General features: G+C 37.9%; 2 protein-coding genes and 1 long non-coding RNA gene across 6 annotated transcripts in view; all 3 read right to left on the bottom strand.

Annotated features, from left to right (window-relative positions):
- Window positions 1–3,338: 3,338 nt before the first annotated feature.
- LOC106151928 (contactin-associated protein 1-like) overlaps window positions 3,339–25,349 on the bottom strand; it is a 142,241-nt gene continuing 120,230 nt past the window's right edge. For 3 of the 4 annotated variants that reach the window (XM_087016402.1, XM_087016403.1, XM_087016404.1), the window contains 2 exons: window positions 4,907–5,122; window positions 3,339–4,430 (listed from right to left, as the gene is read on the bottom strand). In XM_087016402.1, coding sequence (XP_086872528.1) covers window positions 4,264–4,430; window positions 4,907–5,105 — 366 coding nt within the window. In that variant the 5' untranslated portion in view covers window positions 5,106–5,122 and the 3' untranslated portion in view covers window positions 3,339–4,263. Of the gene's footprint in view, window positions 4,431–4,906; window positions 5,123–5,358; window positions 5,765–25,349 lie in introns of those variants that run through there. The other variant, XM_087016405.1, reaches the window with a different exon arrangement.
- LOC147761190 (uncharacterized) lies at window positions 6,506–8,878 on the bottom strand. Its single transcript, XR_015334997.1, has 2 exons — window positions 8,737–8,878; window positions 6,506–6,735 (listed from the first exon to the last, which is right to left on the bottom strand). It is a non-coding gene; the product is annotated as an uncharacterized LOC147761190 (long non-coding RNA).
- On the bottom strand, window positions 12,736–25,333 carry LOC106151906 (uncharacterized). Its single transcript, XM_013525346.2, has 23 exons — window positions 24,575–25,333; window positions 23,259–24,269; window positions 22,811–22,960; window positions 22,281–22,461; window positions 21,890–22,068; window positions 21,423–21,540; window positions 20,837–21,042; window positions 20,322–20,489; window positions 19,862–20,117; window positions 19,333–19,448; window positions 18,547–18,667; window positions 18,069–18,179; window positions 17,731–17,814; window positions 17,428–17,506; window positions 17,061–17,170; window positions 16,731–16,864; window positions 16,341–16,409; window positions 15,823–15,930; window positions 15,503–15,635; window positions 14,793–14,846; window positions 14,437–14,586; window positions 13,984–14,130; window positions 12,736–13,746 (listed from the first exon to the last, which is right to left on the bottom strand). Exons 1-23 carry the CDS (start codon window positions 25,022–25,024, stop codon window positions 13,547–13,549), a joined length of 4,335 nt encoding a protein of 1,444 aa, XP_013380800.2. The 5' UTR covers window positions 25,025–25,333; the 3' UTR covers window positions 12,736–13,546.

Genomic DNA, 25,349 nt, shown 5'->3' with positions numbered 1-25,349 from the left:
AACTGAAAACTGTCTCTAATTCGGGAACCGTTACTTTCAAAACTGGCAAAGATACGCCCATAGTTACTATTGAATTTGAATAGAAAATCATTAGAGGCAATTTACTGTGACCTTAAAATTGACCTTTGACCTTTTTTTCACCATGAACTGAACTTTGCAAATTTTTGTTCCCTTTTATCTCCAAAACTGGCAGAGATAGGTCCATAGTTACTATTGAACTTGAATAGGAAGTCATATACTGGCAATCTAAGTGTGAACTTGAACTTGACCTTTGACCAACTTTTCATCCTGATTTGAACTTTGCAAATTTTTGTTCCCTTTTATCTCCAAAACTGGCAGAGATAGGTCCAAAGTTACTATTGCAATTGAATAGGAAGTCATATACTGGCAATCTAAGTGTGACCTTGAAATTGACCTTTGACCTACTTTTTATGATGAACTGAATTTTGATTGTACCATTTTTGGTTATATTTTTTTGAGAATTCTTGTTGATTGCATTTTATAGAGCTTGTCAAGCACAAGACTGGTGGTGGTGGTGTCTCTTTTTTTTTTGGGGGGGGGGGGGGGATTCCATATGAATGCGCTTGCTCCAGCTGGTGGTACTATATCCGGAGGCGGTATCGCCTCTCTGATCCTCATTTTTCAGTGAAACCACCAGTAGCATTTGGCACAATTGTTAATGGCATGAAAAATGAAGCACCAAATGCAAAGCAGCCCCTGCTTATTAACGCCCTCTTTTCTAGTGAAATGAAATTCTTAGGAATGGACCTTACAGAATATGCAACAGAAAATGTTCATTTGCAAAAGGGCAGAAGAAGAAAAGCATAAAGAATTTTATTTCTGACGTCTGTGGTAAAAATCTCTGTTATTGTGGAGCATTCCCAAATATGCCACCAACACAGCTGAGCATCTATTAACCGTTTGATGTTGAGCTACGTACATTTTTCTGAGTGTTTTAGTATTATTTTTCGATTATTTTCAAGAGATTTCAATTCTGTGATAAGTTTTAATTACATTAGGTACCATATACTGCATAGTCTTGTTGTCATATCTTAGAACAATGATAGAAAATTTTGAAAAAAAAAAAACTTTTATCACCAAAACCCAACGTAGAAGTGGAAATGATGTCCCAGGCATGCTCTTAAAATATTTATTGCACAGATTAGGAACTATGTTTATTTTAAGGTCCCACATGATGAAGTGTGTATCAAAGTTTTAATGTCCTGGAACCATGGAGAATAAAAAATTGTTCATCCAACCCCAAATAGGAACATATTTTACCATCACAAATGCAAAACTTTCAGCTGTAGAAGTGTTTTACTCACTTTGAAAAATTGATTAGCACTGGTTTTCTTTTTTTTTATTTTTTCTGCAAGTTTAAAGAATTTTCTGTATAGAGTGATTAATTGTATTTTGCACAATGTAAGTTTGTTTGTCACTGAATATTAAAAAAGGAAAAATGCAGCATACTATGGGCGGCCAAAAGGGCAAAAAATCCTGTCGTCGATTCAGTTATGTTTCGTCGATTCACTGCCTTCCCATCGATTCAGTTTCAAGTTTAAACGATCCTGTCATAAATTCAACATCTACTTTCGTCAATTCAACTGTCAAACATTTCTCATCTACGGTGTATTAAAACCAATGCCGTCACTATTTTCGTCGATCGTGTAACTATTCTCGTCGATCGTCTAATCTCGTCGATCGTCCAACTAATCTCGTCGATCGTGTAACTATTCTCATCGATCGTCTAATCTCGTCGATCGTGTAACTATTCTCATCGATCGTCTATTCTCGTCGATCGTCTCATCGATCGATCGCCAGAGGGCGCTGCGGTAGCACATTGGCCTATCACATGACTATCAAAATGGCAGACAACAAAATGATTGCTAGTGAAATAAGAACATTTTCTCAACAATTTCAATTTTAGTTGTTAATAATTAAAAGACATTCGGTTGTAGGGACATTATTTTCTAGTTGTGCTTAACTCTGACCATGGCTGGCCGAGTTAAAAATTACCGCGTGATTGACAGACAGAAGCACGTGTTGCTACCGCAGCGCCCTCTGGCGATCGATCGATGAGACGATCGATGAGAATAGTTACACGATCGACGAGATTAGACGATCGACGAGAATAGTTACACGATCGACGAAAACAGTTTGACGATCGACGAGATTAGGTACACGATCGACGAAAATAGTGACAGCATTGGTTTTAATACACCATAGATGAGAAATGTTTGACAATTGAATTGACGAAAGTAGATGTTGAATTTATGCCAGGATCGTTTAAACTTGAAACTGAATCGATGGGAAGGCAGTGAATCGACGAAACATAACTGAATCGACGACATGAATTTTTGCCCTTTTGGTCGCCCATAGTATGCTGACAGCAAAAGAATCATCTAAAAAGTTTTTTATATGTGGTCATAAAATTTTGCCAGAAGTGTCATACTACTCGTGAAAACACTGTATACGTTTTAGTTGATAACAGAATTCGATACCTATTGCACCAAATGCATGGGGATGAATAACATATTTTGGACATTTTTTCTGGAGAACAAATGTTACCTATGTTTTGGCCATGATGTAAACCCCCCTGAGTTTAAGTATTTATAAAGACATCCTTATGCCAGCTATGGTTTACCATGACTGATTCACTTCAACATATTTGGAACATGATACAAAAAATTAAAATTATATGACCATTGATTTGAGACTTCATACATAATGGAATAAACATGGTAAAAATTTTATGTAATGGTAAAATTGAGACAGCCGTTGATTTTTGTTCTATACTCATTTCAAAAAATTGAGTGCAACTTTTAAATATTCAATTTTGTTTTTTGATACTTAAGCATGTGAATGCACCTCTATATTGGGTTTGAGTGTCGTGCGTCTGTGCAGTAGGCATAATATTGAATAGCATGTGTAAAAATATTTTGTTCAATTTAAAATTATTTGTACATGTCCTTTTTTGTGCCTACTTACAAACAAAAAAATAATAATATACAAAAACAAGGGTAAAAATTATAATATACAAAAACAAGGGTAAAAAAGCACTCAGAAAGCACAACTTCAGCCAAGACAAATAATAAAATAATAAATAGCAAATTAATTAATTAATCATCCCCAATATTTCATTCTATCTTTCTTGGCCCCTTCGTGACCTATCCAAAAAATTTCATCGAAATCTTTACATAATTCATTACCATCAAAATCTAACTCACACTTATTTTGTGCATATTTTGACCTATCCTAAAAATCTCATGAAATTTACGCGCTACCTAACTGAAAATTATTAAATAATTAACCAACAGATCAAATTCAAAATCTAATCATATCTTTCTTGGTACATTTATTTTATCAAAATGTTGCATAATGGATCAATTGATTTATTTATCAATGGATCATCACCAAAATCTAAAAATCCATAAAATTTGGTGAACTAATTGCAGGCCATAACTTGAGGGGCGGATCCAGGATTTCTTGCAGGGGGGGGGGGGTTAGGGTCAGCTTCCCATCCCTTCCACTTTTGGCGTGGGGTTCGGGGCCCACCGAAGGGTCCCCAAAATGTTTGTATTAAAGAGGCCAAAGGCAAAACGGCGCAATTTTGTAAAGTTTGAGCTATGATCCAGCTATTCAAAATTCAAATTTCAAGAGGAGACCATTGGTGCGATTGTTTAAAAAACTGAAGGGAGAGTCAGGACCCTCCTGACACCCTTGATTTTTAAATACAGATACTGTGCGACAGTACCTCAAAATATTTGTATCATTGTGCCTGTTCTCATTGCAGGCGTTGCTGTCGCCTATGCCATGGCAGTTATAAAAACGCCAATCCCTTGAATTGTCAAACTGTGTATTTTGTTTTGCTTTCAATTTATTGAGTAGCATTGTTTGGATAAAAGCCATTGTGTACGTCATGTGTGATCAGATATATACAAAATTTAATTTTTTGGTGGCTTTTGGATGTATTGTTTCTGCAGTTTTTGTCCCATAAGTTTACTTTATTTTTCTGTTACTATATATTTTCCGAGGGGCCAGGTTGGTAAAAAATCAGGTTCCTTTAAAAAAACGTGATAATAATATTTTTGTAAAATATTTTTTCTCACATACTTTGATCGAGATGTTCACCAGACTATGTTTCGTTTTACTAATTTGCTGAATGGCCGTTTGGTAAAAGCTTTGTATTTGAATTAATATTTTCAGAATTTGCAAAACTTTGTAAAGGTGACTGGCCCTTGACAGACGTGTCTCAAGTAACGTCTAGAGAACACATTCAAGGGGCCCTATAGAGATGTATAGTACTTCGAGGGGGCCACCAGTATCTCCTGCATATAACTGAGACACGGGTAACTTGGTCCTGTCCGTGACGTAGCCCTCGTCCTCTCTCCAGGCGAAGTCGTTTGCGTTGCAGTTGCAGTCCAACCCACCTGCAATGAAAACATATTGATTCATATGAAGCCTTCGCTTTGGCTGGGTTTTAGATTGTTTATTTCTTTCATTATTTCAGAGCATTCTATATATAAAACTGTCTCGCAAGACGGGTAACAAAATGACGGATATGGTATCTCAGGCCACAGGAAATATGAGAAAAGTGGTATTACAGGCTGGAACTGCTAGTTCGACTCAATTCTGTGTTCTTGTTTTTAGATTTTTTTGCACTTGGTGTTGACAATGCAATCAGAGCCCATTGTGTCGAAAATACACAGTGGCATGCAACCATTTAGGGTATGGTAATTGGTATCCTGCCAAAGCATTTTAGACTAAATGGTCAGAAATTATCATTTTGGTGGGTAGGTATCCTAATATATCTGCTCAAATGAATTGTAGATGATATTTTTATGGTGACATTACATGTTAAAAATTAAGTAGTCGCTGTTTTTGATACAATGCACAAAATGCTCACCAACACATGAATTATCAAGAGCGCATGCGCAGCCCCATCCGCTCGGATCTCCTCCGCCCCAGTAGAGCATCCTCTCGCCATCGCGTGAACTCCAGTAGGTATTATGTCGTGACTGAAGTTTCTCATAGAGAGCGGATCCATAACATTTCACCTTTAAAAACTGTCTGCAGTTCGTTGACGCTTCGATGATGCTCAGCATTTGTGCCTTGGGCAACTCTGGGAAAGAGAAACCGTATGCATTTCATAAGGCAAAGGGGCGCGAATTTTCATCAAAGTGGAACACTTTTTACTTATAAGTATGCTTGACATGATACCCCCCCCCCCCCCTGTACATTTGTGCACGAAGATATAATATCAGATCTCCTTAAACTGTATTACCTTTTGTGACTTCTGAAACTTCAAAATTTCATTTTGTCACAGTTAAATTTAAATAATAAACAAGCATAGGTTACCTAAACCACATATAAACTCCTTCCACAAGGTTCTTATATGACCTAAGGTGACATGCCAAAGGATAAATCAATCACTCGATAGCCAAAATTACATTTAAAACTGCACTTTCGTCAAATCACGAGGTAAGGCATGACGCACAACTCCGTGCACAACAGCATTGATGGTTAAATGAGGGCGGAATCAACCGACGGTTATATAGCGCTGTTGGTGCTCATGGTTTTAGTCCAGGTTTAACAGGAATGTAAGTCCGCCAGCAACTGTAGTCCGCTTTCCATTACTTTGTACAGGTGACATTCGTTCCAAATACTAACTTGAATTGAAAGTCATATATTGGCAATCTTACTGTCACCTTGAATTTGACGTTGACCTACTTATCACTGTGAACTGCACTGTCAAAATTTCTGACCCCTATATCTCCAAAACTAGGAGAAATACACCAATAATTACTATTGAACTTGAACTTGAGCAATCTTACTGTGACTTTGAATTTTTCCTTTGACCTATTTTTCATCGTGATCCGCACTTTGCAAATTTCCTGACCCTTATGTCTCCAAATCTGACAGAGATATGCCCACATTTACTACTGACATTGAATAAGACGTCATATGTTGGCAATGTTATTATAACCTTGAATTTGACATTTAACCTTCTTTTCACCATGAACTTCACTCTCCAAAGTTAGAGATATGCACAAAGTTAATTACTACTGAACTTAAATAGGAAGTCATATTGGTAAACCTACTGTGACCTTGAAATCGACCTTTGACCTACTAGTACTTTTCACCAGGAACTGCACTTTGCAAATTTTCAAGCTCTTATATTTACTATTGAACTTGGATGAGAAGTATTATCTTAATTTTACAATTTTACCGTAACCTTGGGTTTGGCCTTTTACTTTTCCACACAATTTTGTTATCAGTTTTAATTTTCTAAAAAATAAAGTTTGAGAACTCTTGTTTATTGCATTTTGTAGAGCTTGTCAAGAACAACACTAGAGGTGGTGTTCCCTTTTTGTTATGTTTCCCATACAGATGCGCTTACTCCATCTGGCGGTACAATACCCGGAGACAATAAAGCATCTCACATACTCTGGTTAAAAAAAAGAAAAGATAAATTAACAAAACATATTTAAGATCAAGCAAGTTTTTATATCTTACCATAATCAATGTCTGTGTGGTAAGAGGCAGGTTCTATGTATCCATTAACAGTGACCTCTGCCTTATTGTGGTAGACTTTGGCCACAGGTGGGTTTTCTTGAAAATCGCAGTACACCGGGAAGGGTTCTAGACCAGTTTCTGGGCCGTCGGGGTCTATCATGTGACTGCCACTGATTGTGCTTCCGTACACACTTTTCCATTCTGTACATGATCGCAACGCTGTGAAAATAACATAATAAGATAGCAGTTTGTTTTCTTTTTCACAGTTTATATCAAGATGATTGAGATTATCAGCTTTTCCCGCACGAAAACGAAGTAGATACTCCAGCGCAGTAGACTACTGCAATCATACTGCAAACATGCTTCAAATCTGCTTCGATGTGGGAGCTAATTAGCATATTTGAAACATGCTTCTATCATGCTGCTAATCTACTGCATTAATGCTCCTCCTCTGTACAACCCTATGTAATTTTTGAAGTAGAATTGCAGTAGGCTATGCTGCATTTCTACTGCAAATATGCTCCACACCACTACTGCTTTAATGCTTCTTTGCTACTTCGATACTACTGCATTTTCGTGCGGGTTATCTCACTTGTCGCACGCTAATATTTGCTCTGCACATTACAGTGTCAAATGAACTATTAAAATCTGAAAAAATGATATAATTATCCATTCAGCCTAAATTTCTAAACTTGGGTGATATGCGAGTAACAGTCAAAATAATAGGTCCTCAAAAAGCATTAATGTTGCCAGAATCTTAGCACCAAATCTGGCTCTTGATTCTGCTTTTAACATGATCGAAATACTAACAGAGTGGTTCATATTTATAATTCTTTTCTTTTTATTGCTTGATCATTATCCTTACAGTTGATAAACTCTTTTTAGACCTCATTTTTGCATGCAGGTGTATCGTGTATATCTTTAGTAGTATATACAACCCCTCGCAGTTACTAAGAAAGAGGCAAAGCTATTGAAAAACTGCCATAGTTTTTTTAAAAAGTTTATATTGTTTATATTGTTGACATAACAGGTGTACAGATAAGCTTTGAAAGGTAGGTTTGTTTGACTACGATGAACAACGTTTTTTCATTGAATCGGATGAACAAAAAGACGCGTTTAACCGTACAATGCCACCTCTTTTTTTATCAATAATAACGAAGGCACGTCTCATCATTCCAGCCTTAATATACAGAAATGTTTCAGTGACTAAAAAACTAAATATTTGGACTGGGTTGTTTATCCTCATTTGTATACCACATAACACTTTAGACTGGGCTGTACGGAGGAGAGAGGTCCAGGCGACTGGCTGACAAGCTGATAAAGACAGGCCCTTAGGGACAGGTTCAGATGGGGAGAGTTTCTCAAATATACGTTGTATTGCCATTTGAAGTAAGAACGCGGGATTACATGTATACCTCAATAAATCCCCCGTCACACTTATCGGAATCAGCAGGAATCAAGCAGAACAAACCGGAATGAAGAATTTTCAAAATTCGTACTACATTCGGGAAGAAATTTCAAATAGAACCTAAATGCCGTTGGAATACTCAGAATGCGCTTGAATCCGCCTGGAATGATTCGTGAAAATTTTTGGCTGTATCATCTCTCAAATGCAGCTCGAATGTAGTTGGAAAACTAGGAATATCGATACACTTCGAATGTCGTACGAGTGTAGTTCGATTGCTGACGGAAGAGGATTCCGGCAGCCATCGAGATGCATTCGAGTAGCATTCCGGCTCATTCTAGCAGGATTTGAAGTGTCTTGCCAGTTCGGATGTCCCTCAAATGTGATCAGAATGTTTCGAATTTGTCGGAATGCCGTGAGAATATTTAGAATCCGGTCATAGTGCAGTAAGAATACTATTCAAATGCCATTCGATAATTTTCCACTTGAAATGCACTTCGAAAGTTTTTAACATGAGCAAATCATTCGGACCGGCCACAAGAATGGGTAAAAATATTTAGAATGCACTCGGAATTTTTAGAATGCTCTTCGAATAATATCCAGGAATTGTCTTTCCGACGGCATTCTTGCTCATTCTGCCTCTAGTGTGACGGGGGTATAAAACACTAAGATGTCCTCGTTAAATGCTTCATTTGGATTGACCTCACTGAAGTAACAGTGATTACGTGATATGTTCTTCTTTTCATTATTACGTTTTAACCGTGAGGGCCCGAGGTGTGTCACACACAAAATTGTTTGGTCAGTGAACAACTCACCAATTTTAGGCTCCATGTACGTAGTGCCAACAGACGGGACTGCAGGATTTGTGGCATTTTTCTGTACGGGTAATAATGTACATAAACGTTCATCCGCTTGAAAGTTTACTGCCTTGCACACGTCCCAGCCAGCTCTAAAATAATCCACATTAAAATAACTAGTAAAAGTTTGAGCAAAAAAGCTAAAAGCCTGCTAGTCTTACGGGCTAAATGTTCTAACAGGCATTTTATTGACCATGTCTGTACAGAATTTAGTCAAAGTAAATGTTTTGAAATTTTTATGTAAGCAGTCATTAACAGTAATTAAGAGGCGCGCTCTGCAGTCTCCTCAACATTCTCCTTTACATTCTCCACACCTTTAACTACCCTTAATTCATATTCTATATGCGTGAACAGTGAATTCTCAGTACACACTTGAAATGTCTCGTTTACTGGCTTGACAACATGTTGTTTCTGAGGCAATGGCTTGCAAGTGCCCCATTGTTGTTTGAGATGGCTAGTTCTGCTGGTAATTTCATTTTTGTACATGCACATTATATTAATAGTGTAAAAAACTAGACTAGCTTTTGTTCACCCCCAGCTTGATCTCCTGTCATCTTAGGTTAATTGCAATCAGTGATTATCTTAACTAATATTCTCTGGTATATTTAACTTTTAATGACAGGTACAGCTGACCAAACACATAATGCTATTTCATGTTCTGCAGATTACATCAATTTAACTACATGTATAAATGAAAGTACCTAGGAGAAGCCATGATCATATGTGATCTTTCATTGCAACTACTGAAACGCCATTATTTGACAGTCATGTATTGATGTTAACATAACTTTCTGAATTTAGAAAATGCAAATAAAATTTAGTTTGAGTGTTATATGCAAAAAAAATAAAAATAAATAAATAAATAAATAAATAAATAAATAAATAAATAAATTTGTCCGCAATGCTATTTTTTCAGCTTTAACGTTCTATAAAATCATGAAATCAACAAATGCAGCCAACTCGTTTATACCGGTACATACCTAGGGCCAGAAGTTTTTTTTAAGGAAATGTTACTTCTGGTTGATTTTTGTACATTTCAAAACACAATGAACACACATGTTCTCAATAAACAAGATAAGATGTTGAAAATGATGATTCGCCCAGTAATGTAGTAACACAAGGGAGGAAAATGAAATGCCCCTTAAAAATATGCAAAATATCAGGCCTGCTGCGAATTCGTTGCGAATTTGCCGCAAAATTGCCGCACACTGCCAGTCCTTCTTGCAAATTTTTTACAGTATGGCTGCAAATTAGCAGCAATAAAATTTTACTTGCAAAGTCGTTGCAGAAAACTTAGTTTGCAACAATATGGCTGAAATATTGTTGCAATTTTTTTTTTCATTTTGCTAAGGGGCTTGGTCGCTTACGTTGTTACTGCTTAAGTCCATTGACTAGAATTTTGTGTTTGCCTTAGTTGGATATCATTTTACGTTGTTGCCATTACATTATATAGATGCACTTAACAGGGTAAGGATGAAAGTGTGGCCCAATAAAACCTTGTACATAAAAAATTAACATGTGTCTAATAAAACTTGCAAAAAGCGACACTCGCGAAAAGCCACATATGCAATATGTAGTTCGGTGCTGAAAAGAGTGACAAATTCAAACTTAACAAATTGGGCTTTGTTCAATACTCACCTGAGAAAGACATAGCCTAAAACCAAGATAATCTATTTTCTTAACACGACCATGTCCAATGCAGGCTTAAGTAAGTCTTAAGATAATATTTTAAAATCTTTGGATTAAAGCTATTATTAAGGCCATGTGTTAATTTAAGAACGTGCTTAATTTACCTGCTTAACATTGAGAATTTGACATAACTTGCCACATGTGTGGTAAAAAAATGGATATCAATTTTTATAATATATCGAACACAGTACGCAAGGAATACTTACCTGAGACAATCCATACTGCAAGAACGTTTTGACATATGTTGTCCTCTGCGCGTGACGGTTGTCAATAAATTGTCTGGCAATTTATAATCTTTAAACAGCTTGAATGTTGCCGATCGCGATTTGTAGATTGTGTCCGTGAATATGAATGGAATGAGAATGCAGAAAAATAAGATTTTGTTTGATATGTTCTTCATATTTCACTGGTGACACGTTCGAGGTTTGCAATTGTCCGTCTGAATCACTTGCCTGTGTCCGTCTATCTAACGCGACGAAATTCTAATGTGTTCCTTCCGCGCTGTTAATATACGTGCTCTCCTAAACCCAATTCCCATACCTAGATCGATCTAGCTGTATCGACCCATCTCCGAGGGGTTTTTCACTACATTATATTCAGATTAAGCGGCCCTGGTGTCTGACACGCCTACTGAAGCTGTTAGGGGGCGATTAACTATCATTTAACAGCTTTAGTAGGAGTGCCAGACATCAAAGTCGCGTAATCTGTATGTAATGTAGCGAGAATCCCCTCGGAGACGGGTCGAACCTTATCGATCGATCTAGGTATGGGAATGGGGTCCTAAATAAAAGCTGCCTGGTCTAGACCAATCAAATACTTGCTATGTCGTTCCAGACCAAATTGATAAATAACTTCGCTATGCACAATTTTACTGGCAGAACACTGGGGAAGAGGACAACCATCACATCATTTGCTCGGGTGGACCAGGTAGACTGGCACTGCGCGGCAAAGCTGTGCACAAAGAAATATACAAATAGCCTAGAATACATTTGTCCGTACATCTGCCATGCACTGTCCGCACAGCGCCAGTATACTGCCTGTGTGACCTATATAGTGCGAAGGCAGGGGGTGGCCATATTAAATTATACGGATTTACGACCTCCATAACCACTTCGACTTTGTTAAACTGAATATTTGGAGATTTTTAAATCTCTTTAAACAAATCAATCAATCAGACTTAACCCGCTTTTCGTATTGTCTCCTGCACTAAGGGCACTAACTGTTACTAACGTGTCATTCATTAATATGAATAGTAAATATATTCATTATTTTGATACATTTTTCTTTATCAAGTAAAGTTTGTTCTTTAGTGCTATCCACATCATTACATGACCTTAACTTGCCATTGGGAAGGGTTCTAGCTACCGTTAGGCAGATAAACACTTGTTTCCTACCATGCATATATCATAGGGGCATTGGTAATATGAAAAACACTAAGAAACAAACTAAATTTCGTAATGGTTAGTAGTTGACATCCGGATATTTATATAGCATTCTTCCAAAATACCCAAGGATACACGCTTGTTACCCGCCAGATACGTATAAAAATTTCAATAAGGATGTGGACACCGCTCAGAGAAATAACTTTGTCCGCGAATATCCAACCTGACTAAAAATTCAAATTATGAAATAAAAGGACAGCATTTTGTTGATCTTTGGGCACGTAAAGGTCATGCACTAATATACATAGAGTATGTTGTGTGTTTGTGTGTTTTGTCTGTATCCAATCCGACTAGATCAAATTTTCATAAACGTCATCGTATGCTATTATGCATTGCAGGCTTGTACTAGTAAGTTGCTTGTATCATTCATGGAAGTCGTCTAGATGCTGAATTGCACAAATGATAGTGTGAAACACTTCCATCAATTATGATTAGAGTCGATTTATCATTTTTGATGCAGTCTTGAATTTCCTTTGAATATTAATATATGTTTTGTTATTCGTTGAGTAAGTAAAACAGAAACGTGCATAGACAGTTATGACTTTGTGAATTTTTGATCTGTCCAAGATCTCATGGAAACTGCCAGATTTGATGGATTGTAACACTTTAGCGTGAAACTTTGTTTCCCGTCAAATATTACTAAAATTTTGCGAGCATAAAAGATTTTTGATAGGAGGATAGAAAAACAACCAGTCATTAGACCAAAACTATTCAAAAATGCATTTTGTCTCCACTTCGACATTGATTGAAATGGTTAATATTTTGCACGTCTCAGTACGCCTACAAATGTCATGTAGCTTAGAAAACATATATTCCACAAAAGCACTAAATGTTGATACTGTAGTGTTTATTTATGAGTAAGATGATTATTCAGAAAGCAATTTTACAAGAAAAAAAATAGCGAGATTAACTGATGTCTTATACGATACATGTAATTTAGGATGCTGGTTGATAATCTTGACATCTTGCTAACGCCTATGACACACACACACACACACACACACACACACATACAAATATTTCCAAATCCGGTTTACAGCGTAGGTTTCAAGCTTAGCCACCGGTGTAACGTGAAATGGGGACCCCAATAATAGAGAGTCCGCTTACCATTCATTTGTACAGACAAGCCTCGCCCTAGACTTTGACTCACTTTGGTCAGGCTAACCCTAACCATTATAACTAAATGGAAGCCGGACTCTCAGTTACACGGACCCTCAGTTTCGTTATATACCGTCTTTACAGGGCGTGAAGCCAGGGGCTTAGCATGTGCGTCGACCTGAGGCGCACCGCATACATTTTCGACATGAAATAAAACGTACAGTGTGATCGAGTCATGTGTCGTAAAAAGTTACAATGAACAGCCTGAAATAAAAAAACCCCAACAATTAAATGAAAAAAAATAATCATGTGCATATTTAAATTCACGATTTCTGGAGTCTATCTCAACTAACATTGTTGATCTCTGCTTTACTAGCTGACATACAGTATATACAGATTGGTCGAAACCGTTGTGCAAGTCAGTCAATGGCTACATGCTTTAAAATTAATATGTCAAAGCTCATAATCGGAATTTATTTTCATGCACATCCATTCCCTTGTTTGCCTGGTGTGACTCGATTTTCATTTTTTCTCGAGCATTATCGCGTTATTTCTGCATAATCTTCCTCTTCCATCTGCACCGTCTGTCCATTGCTGCTGGTGACGTCATCATCCGGGCGTTTTCCACAGTTAAACTTGGCGCGAGCGATAATGTGCACGAACGTGAGCAAACGGTGTGCTAACATGGCGAAGAACTGGATTATTAGGAGGATGCAGAAGATGAATAAAAACACCAAACCTAAAATGAAATTCATGGCATTCGTTTTCAGTGTAAATATTTCATATGACAACAAAATATACTTGAAATATTTGTTTTGAACGAACAGATTTAACAGAGTGACAATCAATTATTTCAAACGAAAGTTTGAAAGAAGGAAAAAAGAAAAAAAAGTGTATCTCAACCAGTCGTGCCTACCAGTACTTAATTATGTTTGTACACGCGCACCAATACACACTTAATGCACTCACTACGTACCTAACGGGTTGTTACCAAACACGTACAAGTTCGGCTTGGTGGGATCAGTTCTGCCCAGACTCCCGAGAGTCAGAAAAATGGTCAGCCACAGTGTGTTCACCACAGCAAACCACATCAGCGCCGTCTTGCGGAGATCTACCAACTCACCTGCCGACGATAAATAGACTACAGAATTGCTTCATCTGCATTTCTGTCGGATTTAGTGTTACTAACATTTATATATCGGATTCGCAATTGAAATGGCTGCCTATAAAACGATAACCTTGCAATCTTTACTTGGCGAGATTTCAGATTTAATCAGATTAAACCATAAGAGTAAAATCATCTAATGTCGTCGAAGTTCAGATTTGATTTTTGTGGAACTATTCAATCGAACTTAATATTAATGCAACCAAAGATAAATGATTCATTTTCATTCCAGCCATTTGACTGTTTGAATATTAGGAGTCCTACTTTCTAGTTCTCTTTTCTTTTCTTTGAACATTGGTTCTGGCTTTAATCTTGCTTCCACCAGCTGTTGCCAGAAGGCGCTTTCATCGTTTGAGAGAGGAGTGTCTTGGTACTCAGCGACCTCTTGGCGTACCTCCATACTCCGACTCTCAGCTGAAATAGATTGCACTTTAATTTTAATTTTCAACATCAAATACAGATGAAACTAATGCCAGCGTAGTATTCTGAAATTGTGCTTTACTACATGTGACAAATACAGTTACAGGACGATAATTATAATTATTATGTCATGTTAGCTATTTTTAATTTATTAAAATAAACGAAGCAATCAGTGAAACACGCCCTTGGGAGCTACGCACCTTCCGTTGGTTCTCGTAACTTTTGGATAACATAGTAGAGTCGTTTAAGGTGACCTGTAATGGTTTGCAATTCGTATATAGAAAATTATTTGACAATTGAGTGTTCTCCCCCCCCCCCCAACCTCTCTTTCTCTCTCTCTCTCTCTCTCTCTCTCTCTCTCTCACCACTACAACGTCCATGTAGGTTCTATATCGACAATGACATTTGGGCTCACTCCAGGAAGTGGTTTCTTCAAGACAAACAGGTGAATAATTTAGATATTTAGATAAAAATCTGAACAGTGCCAATTATAAACTCGCAAAATGAATGAAGAAAAGAAAGAAAAAAAGCAGAAGTTGAATTTCTCTCAAGCTATTTAGGAAATGGTTTATATTAATAATAGTTCGGTTTTGTCATACTGCATGGAAATCTGGATGCCAAAGAACTTAAAATGTTTTACAGTATACGAGGCCTTGGCAGTTAAGATCCAGGGGTATGGAAAGGCTCAAGGAGAGGCTTTAGAATAAAACACGGTCCGGCGTATGTACAATCAAAGACGAAGACAAACACACCATGTGAACTGAGGGCCGCATGGGCGAAAAAATTCCTAGAATTGTGAAGTTTTTTTTTTTTTTTACAACTACGTAGAAGAGGAAGTACTGGGTTCCTCAGAGCCAATTGTAGTATCATTTATCCTGTGCTAGTCTTTAACAATGAGTTGGAGTTTTACCTGGCTTGTGGATGCCATATTTAATTCTTAGTTTGCTAAGTTCAGTCGTCTTTGGTAGGTCATCAAATTTTTCCAACAGCGGTTTTTTGTAGTCCATGAGACCAACCTTTTTTATCCACAATAGCTTCTCCTCCTAAATATAAAAACGGTGAGAGATATTCAAATATTTCTTTTCGCCTAGAATGAATGACAAATGCAAGTAAACCAACAGTTTACCATTTTAACTGCACAGAGAAAAAATTTACTTCAATATATTATATGTTATCGTACAAGACACCGTATAGATTATCGAAGTAAAATAGTTGTAAAAATATAAATACGTCTGTTTGAGGCAGCCAGGGATCAATCTCAAAGGCTGGTAATCGTGCAATTTCAGCCAAAGCGTCGTCGATGTGGTCCTCTTTCACTATCCCTACAGATCTCACCTCCTATCACGAGTTAAGGTGAACAATTGTATGCAGTTAGTATACCATAAGAAACTGTTCAGTATCCTTTAAGCACTATATATATATATATATATATGCCCCTTAACATCTCTTTTTTTTCTACATATTTTCTGTTCGATAAGGACATTTTCTTTATAGTGTTTACATAATCTAAACGCAAAGATGCAAATGAAAACAATATCCAAAACACAATTGTTGGGATATGTGACGTGAACTTTTATGACAAGTCCATTAAAAACAAATCGAGTAATAGGAGATTCCTTATAATCTCTTTGATATGCTATGAGTTAAAGTTTCTGTAAAAATGATTTTCTGCCCAAATATGGCGCACAATTTTAAAATGATGTTCTAACACGCATGCACGCACGCATGCTTGCAAACACACGACTAACCTCTCTTCCCATGCCAGCAATGAACGTGATATCCCCGTAACCTAACTTCACAAAGTAGGACGCACATGCCTAAAAATTAAATTTTTAAAACAACGTGTTTACAAGCAGACAAACTGGAGGCAGAAATAGTCAAACAGACATCAATGATCAATCAGGTTGAAAAGAAAACTTTTTTAACACTGATGAATGTGGTCTAAATGTGGACTCGGAAAGACTTTCAATATAGACCTTCAATGGATTCAAATAAAAACTACCAGTACACAAACCGGGGCTCTTAACACAAGACAGCCTATTGATTAATGTTTAAATCTTAAACAAATTGCTGTAGCAGATTAAAATGATCGAAAAACAATAAATACGGTAAGAATGGCGGTAAAACACGACCCAAACCTTTATCTCTCCCTGATAAAACTGCGAATAGAGCCAGTCCTTCGCATTGATTTTCTCTTCGGTAGATGGGTCCTGTTCTTCGTCATCAGAACTATCCTCGTCTTCCAGTATAACTGTCATGGGTCGGCCTTTGCCTGAATTAGAATAAAGGTTTTGTGACCAATGCTCTAGGTATATTGGGAATCCAAGATACACATACATGTATATGAGCAAACATACCATTGTTTACTCTAAGCGAGGACAGTGCAAATATCACGAAAAACACCAAAAACATGTCTTTGGTGCCTCTTTACAGAAAGAAAATACGATGATACTTAGAAGACCACTTACTCGAACGCTTACTCTCTCGGCTGATGGTCGAGTAGTTGCTCGTGCGTTCATCAGAGGATTCATCTTTCACCGTGGCTGTCTCGACTTGGGGCACAGGTGGCCTGGGACAGCTAAAATATATAGACGATATAGCCCTCTGTGCCTTACTGAATCTTTAAAAAGAATAAGAATTATTATAACTGTAAAAAAAACTACCCGCCTTTGTCTGAATGCAATTCTCATATGAGAACACTTATATTAAATATTAAAAATGTCCCCACTTTTCAATAGTAGGTGAAATCTGTTTGGCCCAACAAAGATACTTTAAACCATATAACATACAACTTAACCGTGTAAGAAAAATATCCCAAATGCCAAGTTGACTCACCAGCAAGATTTGAAGAACGCCATGATGCTTTCCCAAGTGGACCCCCCACCAGGTCCCGCTTTTTTACCCTCACGTGTGCCTGGGAGAGATAAAGAAGGGATTAAACTTATAATAATAATAATAATAATAATAATAATAATAATAATAATAATAATAGAGGAAGGTGGATTGGAAAACTAAGTATAACAAAAATTGAATATTTGGAAAATAAATCGGAGTACGTAAACGGTGTTCAATATAAAGTACTTCGAACCCTTTTCGTCATTATTAATTTGTAAAATATGCCCTTAATGTACTACTCACCCCAAGACTGGTCCGTTATATTACATATACTGTATATTGTAAGGAAAAGATATCCAGCGGGTAGGAAAAACAAATATGTTAAACCTGAAATGCAATGATTATTCAGCATTAATTCATATCGCTCTGCACTTTCGTCTGTTAAATCACCTTTTGCATTACTAATTTATTTTTTACAATATTTTAGCTATTATTCAAATGCATCTTTAATGAATCATAAACAATAATACCTACGAAATGCTTTTGATATGCAACGCGTTCATGTACATTATTTGCCATATGGCAAATGAGGCGTGGTCTATAATCCAAGTAAACGTATGGGCATTGCAGGTTTGACGTACCGTGAACTACGTCGAAGAATTCCGTCGGGTGGAGGGCGGCGGTAATAATAAACATTCCGGTGATTGCAGTGATGTACAGTGAGCTTACAGGTATGGGAAGCTCCCAGGGATCTGAAAAAGACAAACTTTGCCTGTCGCTACTGACTTCATTCCGAACAACATTAAAACAATGACGCCACAATCGTTTTTGTACATGTGAAATATTTGAAAATGTATATACATTATAACTGCCCGTATGGCGCCCCTTTAAATATACAATAGTATTTTTTATTAAAGAATACATAAGAAAACAGACTAGTGCACCAATGGAAATCAGATCACATAGTATCTAAACGACTTTTTTTTTGTTACTCTTATGCTTTATATTTATTCTTCATAATTTGAAGATATTAGAATCTAGTTTCCTAGAAATATTGTGCACTAATTTATCCCCCTAACGTTACACTTAAAGCCCTGGTCAATGCCTCTGACCACTTACTATCAGTCTCCGTGGCCAGGATGGTGCCCAGGTCGCCGTACTCGCTGACCAGCTGGCGTATGGTGCCTATAAAGGCTGCTGCCATTACCAGGGCAAAAGCCGCGCTGAGGACTATGGCTAGCTGCAAATGTCACGAGGATGAAAATGGTTACAAGAATGCTCGTAAAATAAACATTTTCTTGCATAAAACCAATAATTGCACCAGGTGTGACTGAAAGTGACAAAACTTTAATTGACAGACAAACTGTTACTGTCACGCTCGAATATCGTGCTTCAAAGCGGAGCGAAATAACAAACACAGTACTACTACTACTACTACTAATAATAATAAATGATCTTTCTATGTATTTGAGTAAAGTGAATGTAATATCTTCACAACTGACTTTATTACTGAACCATGTGCTTCTGTCTTACATGCTCACTAGATGGCGCACGTCATGACAAGCCCAAACTAATATACTACATTAAATATCTCAATACAATTTATACCTAAATCCCCACGGCCGTCAGCAACATGTACGTACGTCACAAAACTTAAAACGTTTCAAACCCGAGGCTGGCTACCTCAGTCATATCCAAATATCCACTTTTGCTCACACACACACACACACACACACACACACACATATATATATGGCAATAAGATTATATATATATAATATATATATATAATCTTATTGCCATATTTACGTGCACAACATACAGAGTTGAAACTGAAAAAGCCGACACCCATCGAAACTAAAGCTCGTGGGCTAACGTTGCAGAACAATATAAAGCATAACCTACCATTATCTGAGTATCGTGTTTAGTAAACAAACACACCACCAAGTAGAAAACAGAGATGGCTACGAAGACCATTGCCAGCGCTATGTCGTTGACGCCATAACTATACTGCAAACCGCCTGGATTGTTGAAGAACATTTGAATAATTGTGGAACATTTTAGAAAATTTTTTCGGGAGAGATTTGCTTATCGGGCCTGTAGGTTGGTTATATATTAATCTGAAGCGTAAAGGTGTCTTTGATACACATATGCTCACAGTTGTTCTGACTCAATGGCCAACCTTTGAGGAGTTATTTTTACGATTTTTAGTAATGATTTTTAACTGAATTTTAAAATTGAAGAAATAAACAGTTAATCAAATAGATAAATAAATAAGCAGTTATAAGCTATTGGTGTATTTTTGTGTGCTGTTCTGTACGATTTTGAAACATACAAAAAAACAATCGAATGCAGCATAAATATCACGATACAAAATAAACAAACAAACAAAAAAAAACAAATAAGCAGAAAAATTCACTTAGCCAAAACGTACCAGCCACCACCAGGATCACAGTAGCGGGCCCAATCAGAGTGGAGACCATTAGGAACGCCTGGTACAGAATAAATGGTCGAGATATCCTCTCATTCTTGGCGCAGATGCTGCCATAGTCACTGAGCAGCAACCACATGTTGGCTATAGTAGAGACAATCCAGCGGCGCCTCTGTTTGAAGAACTCTTCGAATGTTTCTGGGCAGAAAGTTTTGTCCTCGGCAGCGCCGGTGTATTCAAGATGGTTGCCCTGTTTGACCTATACATTCATTCATAGAAGGGTTTTTCATCTCGTAGTTTGGATTTACTTGATACAACGGTATCAAATTGACAACATCTTTGTAGGCAGATTTTAAAAATTATATTTCAAAATATTTCTTAAATTGCTCTTTCTCAAAATTCATTCATTTCTACAACGGGAGGTTAGGATGACAAATATTAGCAATAATTTTCAAACACCCACCATAAGTGTGCACAGCCATCTGTCCTCTCCCATGTCCTTGCACAGAAACTCAAAGCCACCGTTCGTATTGCTTCCATATTCTGCTACAACTTTCCTGAGCACCGAGGTACGGTACAGACTGAAGCACCCTGGGGCACACAGTACACTGCCCAGCATGTGGTTGGCACACTGATGACATATTCAGTTAAGATCTATTATATATATATATACACTTGAATGTTTTGAATTTGGGATATTGTATACTACGTACCTTATATGATATGTCATGATATTGCAACAAAGGCGTTTTTGAAATATATAGATAGAAAGAAATGCCAAGAACGTTTATGCAGTAAGGTTCGAAAGAAGTGGTCGATACGGTAGAGTCTATACAGTGAATACCAACGTAGAGAGTTGGTATAGTACTCGAGAATTTTTGGAAAAAAAAACAATAATCATGTGTAGATTGTGTCCCTTTTGTGCGTATCTCAATATAAATCGAGCATATACTTGTACACTACGTCCATGATACTTACCTTCTGAAGCCAATGGCCAATGGCATAGTCAAAGACCTGATAAGAAACGATAGGTTGGACTTTGGATCCCAGTGGCTGTGTTCTGCCACAGACTGCACTCACGTGCTTGCTGTCGTCGCGAATCATGACGTCAAGCAGGGCCTCCACTGAGTCACAGTTGAATTTGACGTCAGCATCGGTAGCCAAGATGAATGTGTCCTGTAGGGCTGGAAATATAATAATCAATGTCTTCCATCCTTGTAACAGTGAGGCGCTTATGTTCTCTTCTATACTATATACGTTTTATACACGTTTTTAAGCTTAAGATACCTGTTATTTCCTTCTAATTTACCCGCCTTTATTGTACTCATCTGTTTACTTTTTTATCATAACCGATTAAATAGATAGATTTTAGAGAGCATTTCATGAAGCTTTTATCTAGATAAAGTAGAATCAAGAAAGTTGTCGGAGTACCAAAAAGTTCTGTAGTTGAATTGTTTATTAACATTTTTTTGAAATATGCAAAATTGATTTTCAAAATATGGGTACATTTCTAACTAACACTGCTTTTTGATATCGTATGCGCAGGTGCGTTACCGTTACTTACTTTGTGTCCATTTCTTCATGGCGTCAGGGCTATTTGATCCTGGTCTGGGCTTCCCAGTCAGATAGTCCACGATCATAGACAGGTACATGATCTGACTCCACCGTTTCTTGTTCTTCACCTAATTTTTGAATACAGAAAACGCCAACTTGGGTACGCACTGAAGGGGGAAACATACATGTACATGGACTTTAATAATTACATAGAATTTTTACAAGTTGAATAATGCCCTCTGGAAAAGATAGACATGCCAACTCAAGAAAGAAATTTGTAAAAATAGGACTTGCCTTTAAGAAATTATTTGATTTTTTAAATTACTATTACGTTTCCCGAATGTTTTCTAGTTGGGGGTAAATCATGGACAGTGGGCATATGTACATTTAACATGGTGGCATGTACTTCAACAATATATACATGCTGACAAGCACGTTAATGATATATACAGACTGTACAAGCCTTTTTCATTCTACCTTTCGGTTATCTTTCAGGTGAACGGTGAAGCTCATGACGTAGTCCTTGGGGTCTTCATTTTTCAACTCCCTGACCTTTTGTTGTTTGCCTGGCGACAGGGGAAACTGCCAAGACAGTCTCATCCCGTAGCTGGTTCTTGATTTGCGGAATTCGTACGACTCGTGTCGAAGTTCAATATCTGATGCAAAATAAATAACCTTTTGGTAAATCTAATAACAGATGTTTACTTGTACTTGGGGAAATAGCTGGGGATCAGTAAGTGTGAGGCCTGCTTATATAATCTTGATCTTTTTTGTTAAATGTGCATTTTGACTTTAAACTGAATATCCGTTAATTGTAAGTATATATAAGCTAAAATAAATGACAGCTAATAGGTATCGAATAACTCACCAAACACTGCCTTCAGCAAAGTAATAAGACGTAGCGCGTTGCTGCCCAGGTTGTCTCCCTTTCTCTTGGTGTCGAACGCACCGTCAAGCCATATGTGCGAGTGGAACTTTGGAGAAGTTTCGCTCCGGTTGTCTCGCACGTTTTTTATGGACCCGAGAAGTTGGCTCATTTCCTCCGCGCTCTAGTTTAAAGTTTAATATAGAATACTGACGATTATTTTCATATAAATATCTTTTTTCTTATCTTTGCAGCCATCATTTGATGAAAGCTAATGTTTTCTAAAAGTACACAGAGGTAATCAAAGATGTGCTAGTTTAGCATTTGTATATTAAATAGCTGAATTTATAGGACATGGTCCTGATAAGATATTCATGAAACAGTATGCGTTCCTGTGCATTTTCCAAACAGTAAAAGTTATTATTCTTTGAGTAATTATAGGTACTGTGAGCCGAAATGACGTCAATTACATATCTCATGGATTCCTTACTTTACCCCAATATGACGTGTTTTAACACTAATCGGTACTCTACCTCATTGTACATGGTAGTATTCATGTAAACCGTGCATCTTTGTTTTGCCTTGTCAGGAGTTTCAGTGTCTGGGTCAGTTTTATATGTCTTTCTGTTCAGCCACAGCCACTGCTCCAAAAGCACGCCATTGTAGCATGGGATCCAAAACAACTGAAGAAAATAAATTGCTGTGTTGATCTAAATCAGATTTAATCTATCAACTACCACTGTGAATTAATGCCAAAGAGTGACCCAGGTAGTTGAAGCACTGAACTATACCTGTTTATACTTAAATGAAACACATTTAAAGTGGGTAACGATGTGTAAGACCAAAGACGCACCAATGGTGTGTTTGACGTGAATATACTGAATATATTTCAGGATTTTTCCTATACTATACAAATGGAAGGAATAGTCTCAGACCATATGCATGTTTTACTTGTTATACAAATGCATTTACAAGACTCACCTGCGACTCTTTAGACAGGACAAGCGTTTTGTTGGTAAAAATGTACCTGCCAACAGAGAACAAATTCACAGTAAACAGTAGAATGATAACAGGGATGCCGTAACCTAACTCCCCTGGCGTGAGAGATCTGCATTCAAAGTCAGCAAGAAGTGCGCTACAAATGCTGTACTCCCCCACCACAAGAGCAGCTATAGGTGTCGCCAGTGCCAGAGGGATGAAGAAGAGGGAAAGATACGTCTCCAGCGTGATGGCACTAAAAAGTTTACGCTTGATGTCGAATCCAGCGTCAATGGCGTCCGCAAACCACGTGAAAAGATACCCTGCGAAGCTTGTTATCACGTTGACAAGGAAATACGGGAAGCAAGGGTGGTTTCTGAAGAGCAAAGCAGTGTCCTTGGCATTCTGCCCCCACATCAGCTTAATGAAGTCGTCCGTGTTGAGGTAAGCACGCCCAGTGACCCACAAAATAAAAGGCGTCAGCCCAAGCTTCCACAAGCTGGTCAGAATGCCAGACTTCCAGCGTACAAGCTTGTACGGCTTTTTATGTCCATAACGGTCTCGGGTGCGGCCTAGGGCGTCCTCGGGGTCCTCCTGGTACTGGTCCGATCTCAGCAACTGGTGCTTCAGTAGCGTTGGCCACCAGGCAAAAGACAGCAGCAGTACTGAAATGGGAATAGCCCAGGTTTTGCTTCCCAGTTCGCCAGCAATATCAGCAACGCTGAGAAGAATAAGGCCCACAACGCTCACCAAGGCGACCACAATGTTGTAGATGGTGAACCCAATACTTCCCGTGCCGTCATTGTCGTCGTCCAAGTGGAGTCGCTGTGTGTATTCTTGCATCTGCCTGGATTTGAGGCACTTGGCTAAAAGCGGTTCTATTGCGTTCCATATGTTGGGCCACACAAACACGCCTGTTGATATTAGGACGCAGAGAAACCCGTTTATGTACGGGAACAGAATCAGGCATGACAGCCACAAGCCCGTCACTTCAAATGCACTAGACAGGAAGCCCTAAAACACGAATAGGGTCTCATCAACATAGAAATGTCTTACTATGCTTAGATATGTTGTTGATCGTTTTCGAACAATAAGATAAATACTGACATTATAAGGAAAAGAGAATCATTTTTTTTTTCTAAAAACACAAGTATAGAATATTGTTTATCACAGGTCCAACACTGACCATAAAGACATTTTTTCGCTTCATTATTCCGTATTAACTCGGACGTACAATATAACCATCTCTGCAGTATCGTTTATGTGCTTTGTCAAGCCCAAATGACTATTTTGGCACCATTTAAATTCCGCTTGCTTACCAGTAAAACTCCTGTTCCCGATGGCCATGGTTTCTTGCCGCTACCGGCTATTGTGCAGCTGAACCCACCAACCCAAAAGCATCTGAGCAAAGAAAATCCGTAAGGTACGATGAATATGATCAGTAACATTAACAGCGAAATCTGTTTTTCTGCGCTCAGAGCACTGTGAGATGTGAGGTTGAAATTATCGGAGCCGGCAAGATCTGAAAGGTTCATAGTGTCAGGTCTGCTCGGGTTGAAATTCTGCGCAATGGCGATGACCGCTATTTTGCTACTTACAAGACAGAAAAGGATGCAAAGCATCACGATTATTGACACAATGTATTTTGTGATGCTGACACAGGTAGCAAAAGCGCCTCGAGACGGGTTGGTCTTACTATCGCCATTATCCTGGTAAAGTCCTTCAGATACAGTTAGATCAAAACGATTATAGCCTTGAGATGCAGCCATGCCGCTTACATTACAGGAGGGCCTCTAACAACTGCTTCCCCTTTAAAAGATGTGCTGAAAGCGCGTCGTTCTCGTCAACCATTTGAGCTGTGAAATTCAATATTGTTATCGGGGAGAGATTTTGGTACAGCTATGACGACAAGATAAAAAGGGCTTGCCCTTCCATTGTTCCCACCGTTTCAGGCCTTTGGATTAGTTAAATGCAACTCACTCGCTGTTATCTTAATAGTTTATCTGTATGATATTGCTGAGAAGCACTGAGTAGATCAGATAAGACTGGGAACAGATTAGTTGGGTGGCTAATTTGATGTTTTCATTTTCCCCT

Source organism: Lingula anatina, chromosome 6 (assembly GCF_051362555.1).
Source record: "Lingula anatina isolate TDL-2025a chromosome 6, LinAna3.0, whole genome shotgun sequence".
Taxonomy (NCBI): Eukaryota; Metazoa; Brachiopoda; class Lingulata; order Lingulida; family Lingulidae; genus Lingula; species Lingula anatina.
Note: the sequence above shows the minus strand (reverse complement) of the source record. Positions and strands in the feature narration are given on the sequence as shown.

Excerpts from the sequence above, each read along its gene's own strand:
- LOC106151906 (XM_013525346.2), bottom strand. The coding sequence starts at position 25,024 with ATGGCTGCATCTCAAGGCTATAATCGTTTTGATCTAACTGTATCTGAA. Across the intron at positions 21,541-21,889 it reads ACCTGAAAGATAACCGAAAG|GTGAAGAACAAGAAACGGTG; the intron begins GTAGAATGAAAA and ends TTCAAAAATTAG. Across the intron at positions 13,747-13,983 it reads GTTTGGTAACAACCCGTTAG|GTTTGGTGTTTTTATTCATC; the intron begins GTACGTAGTGAG and ends ATTTCATTTTAG.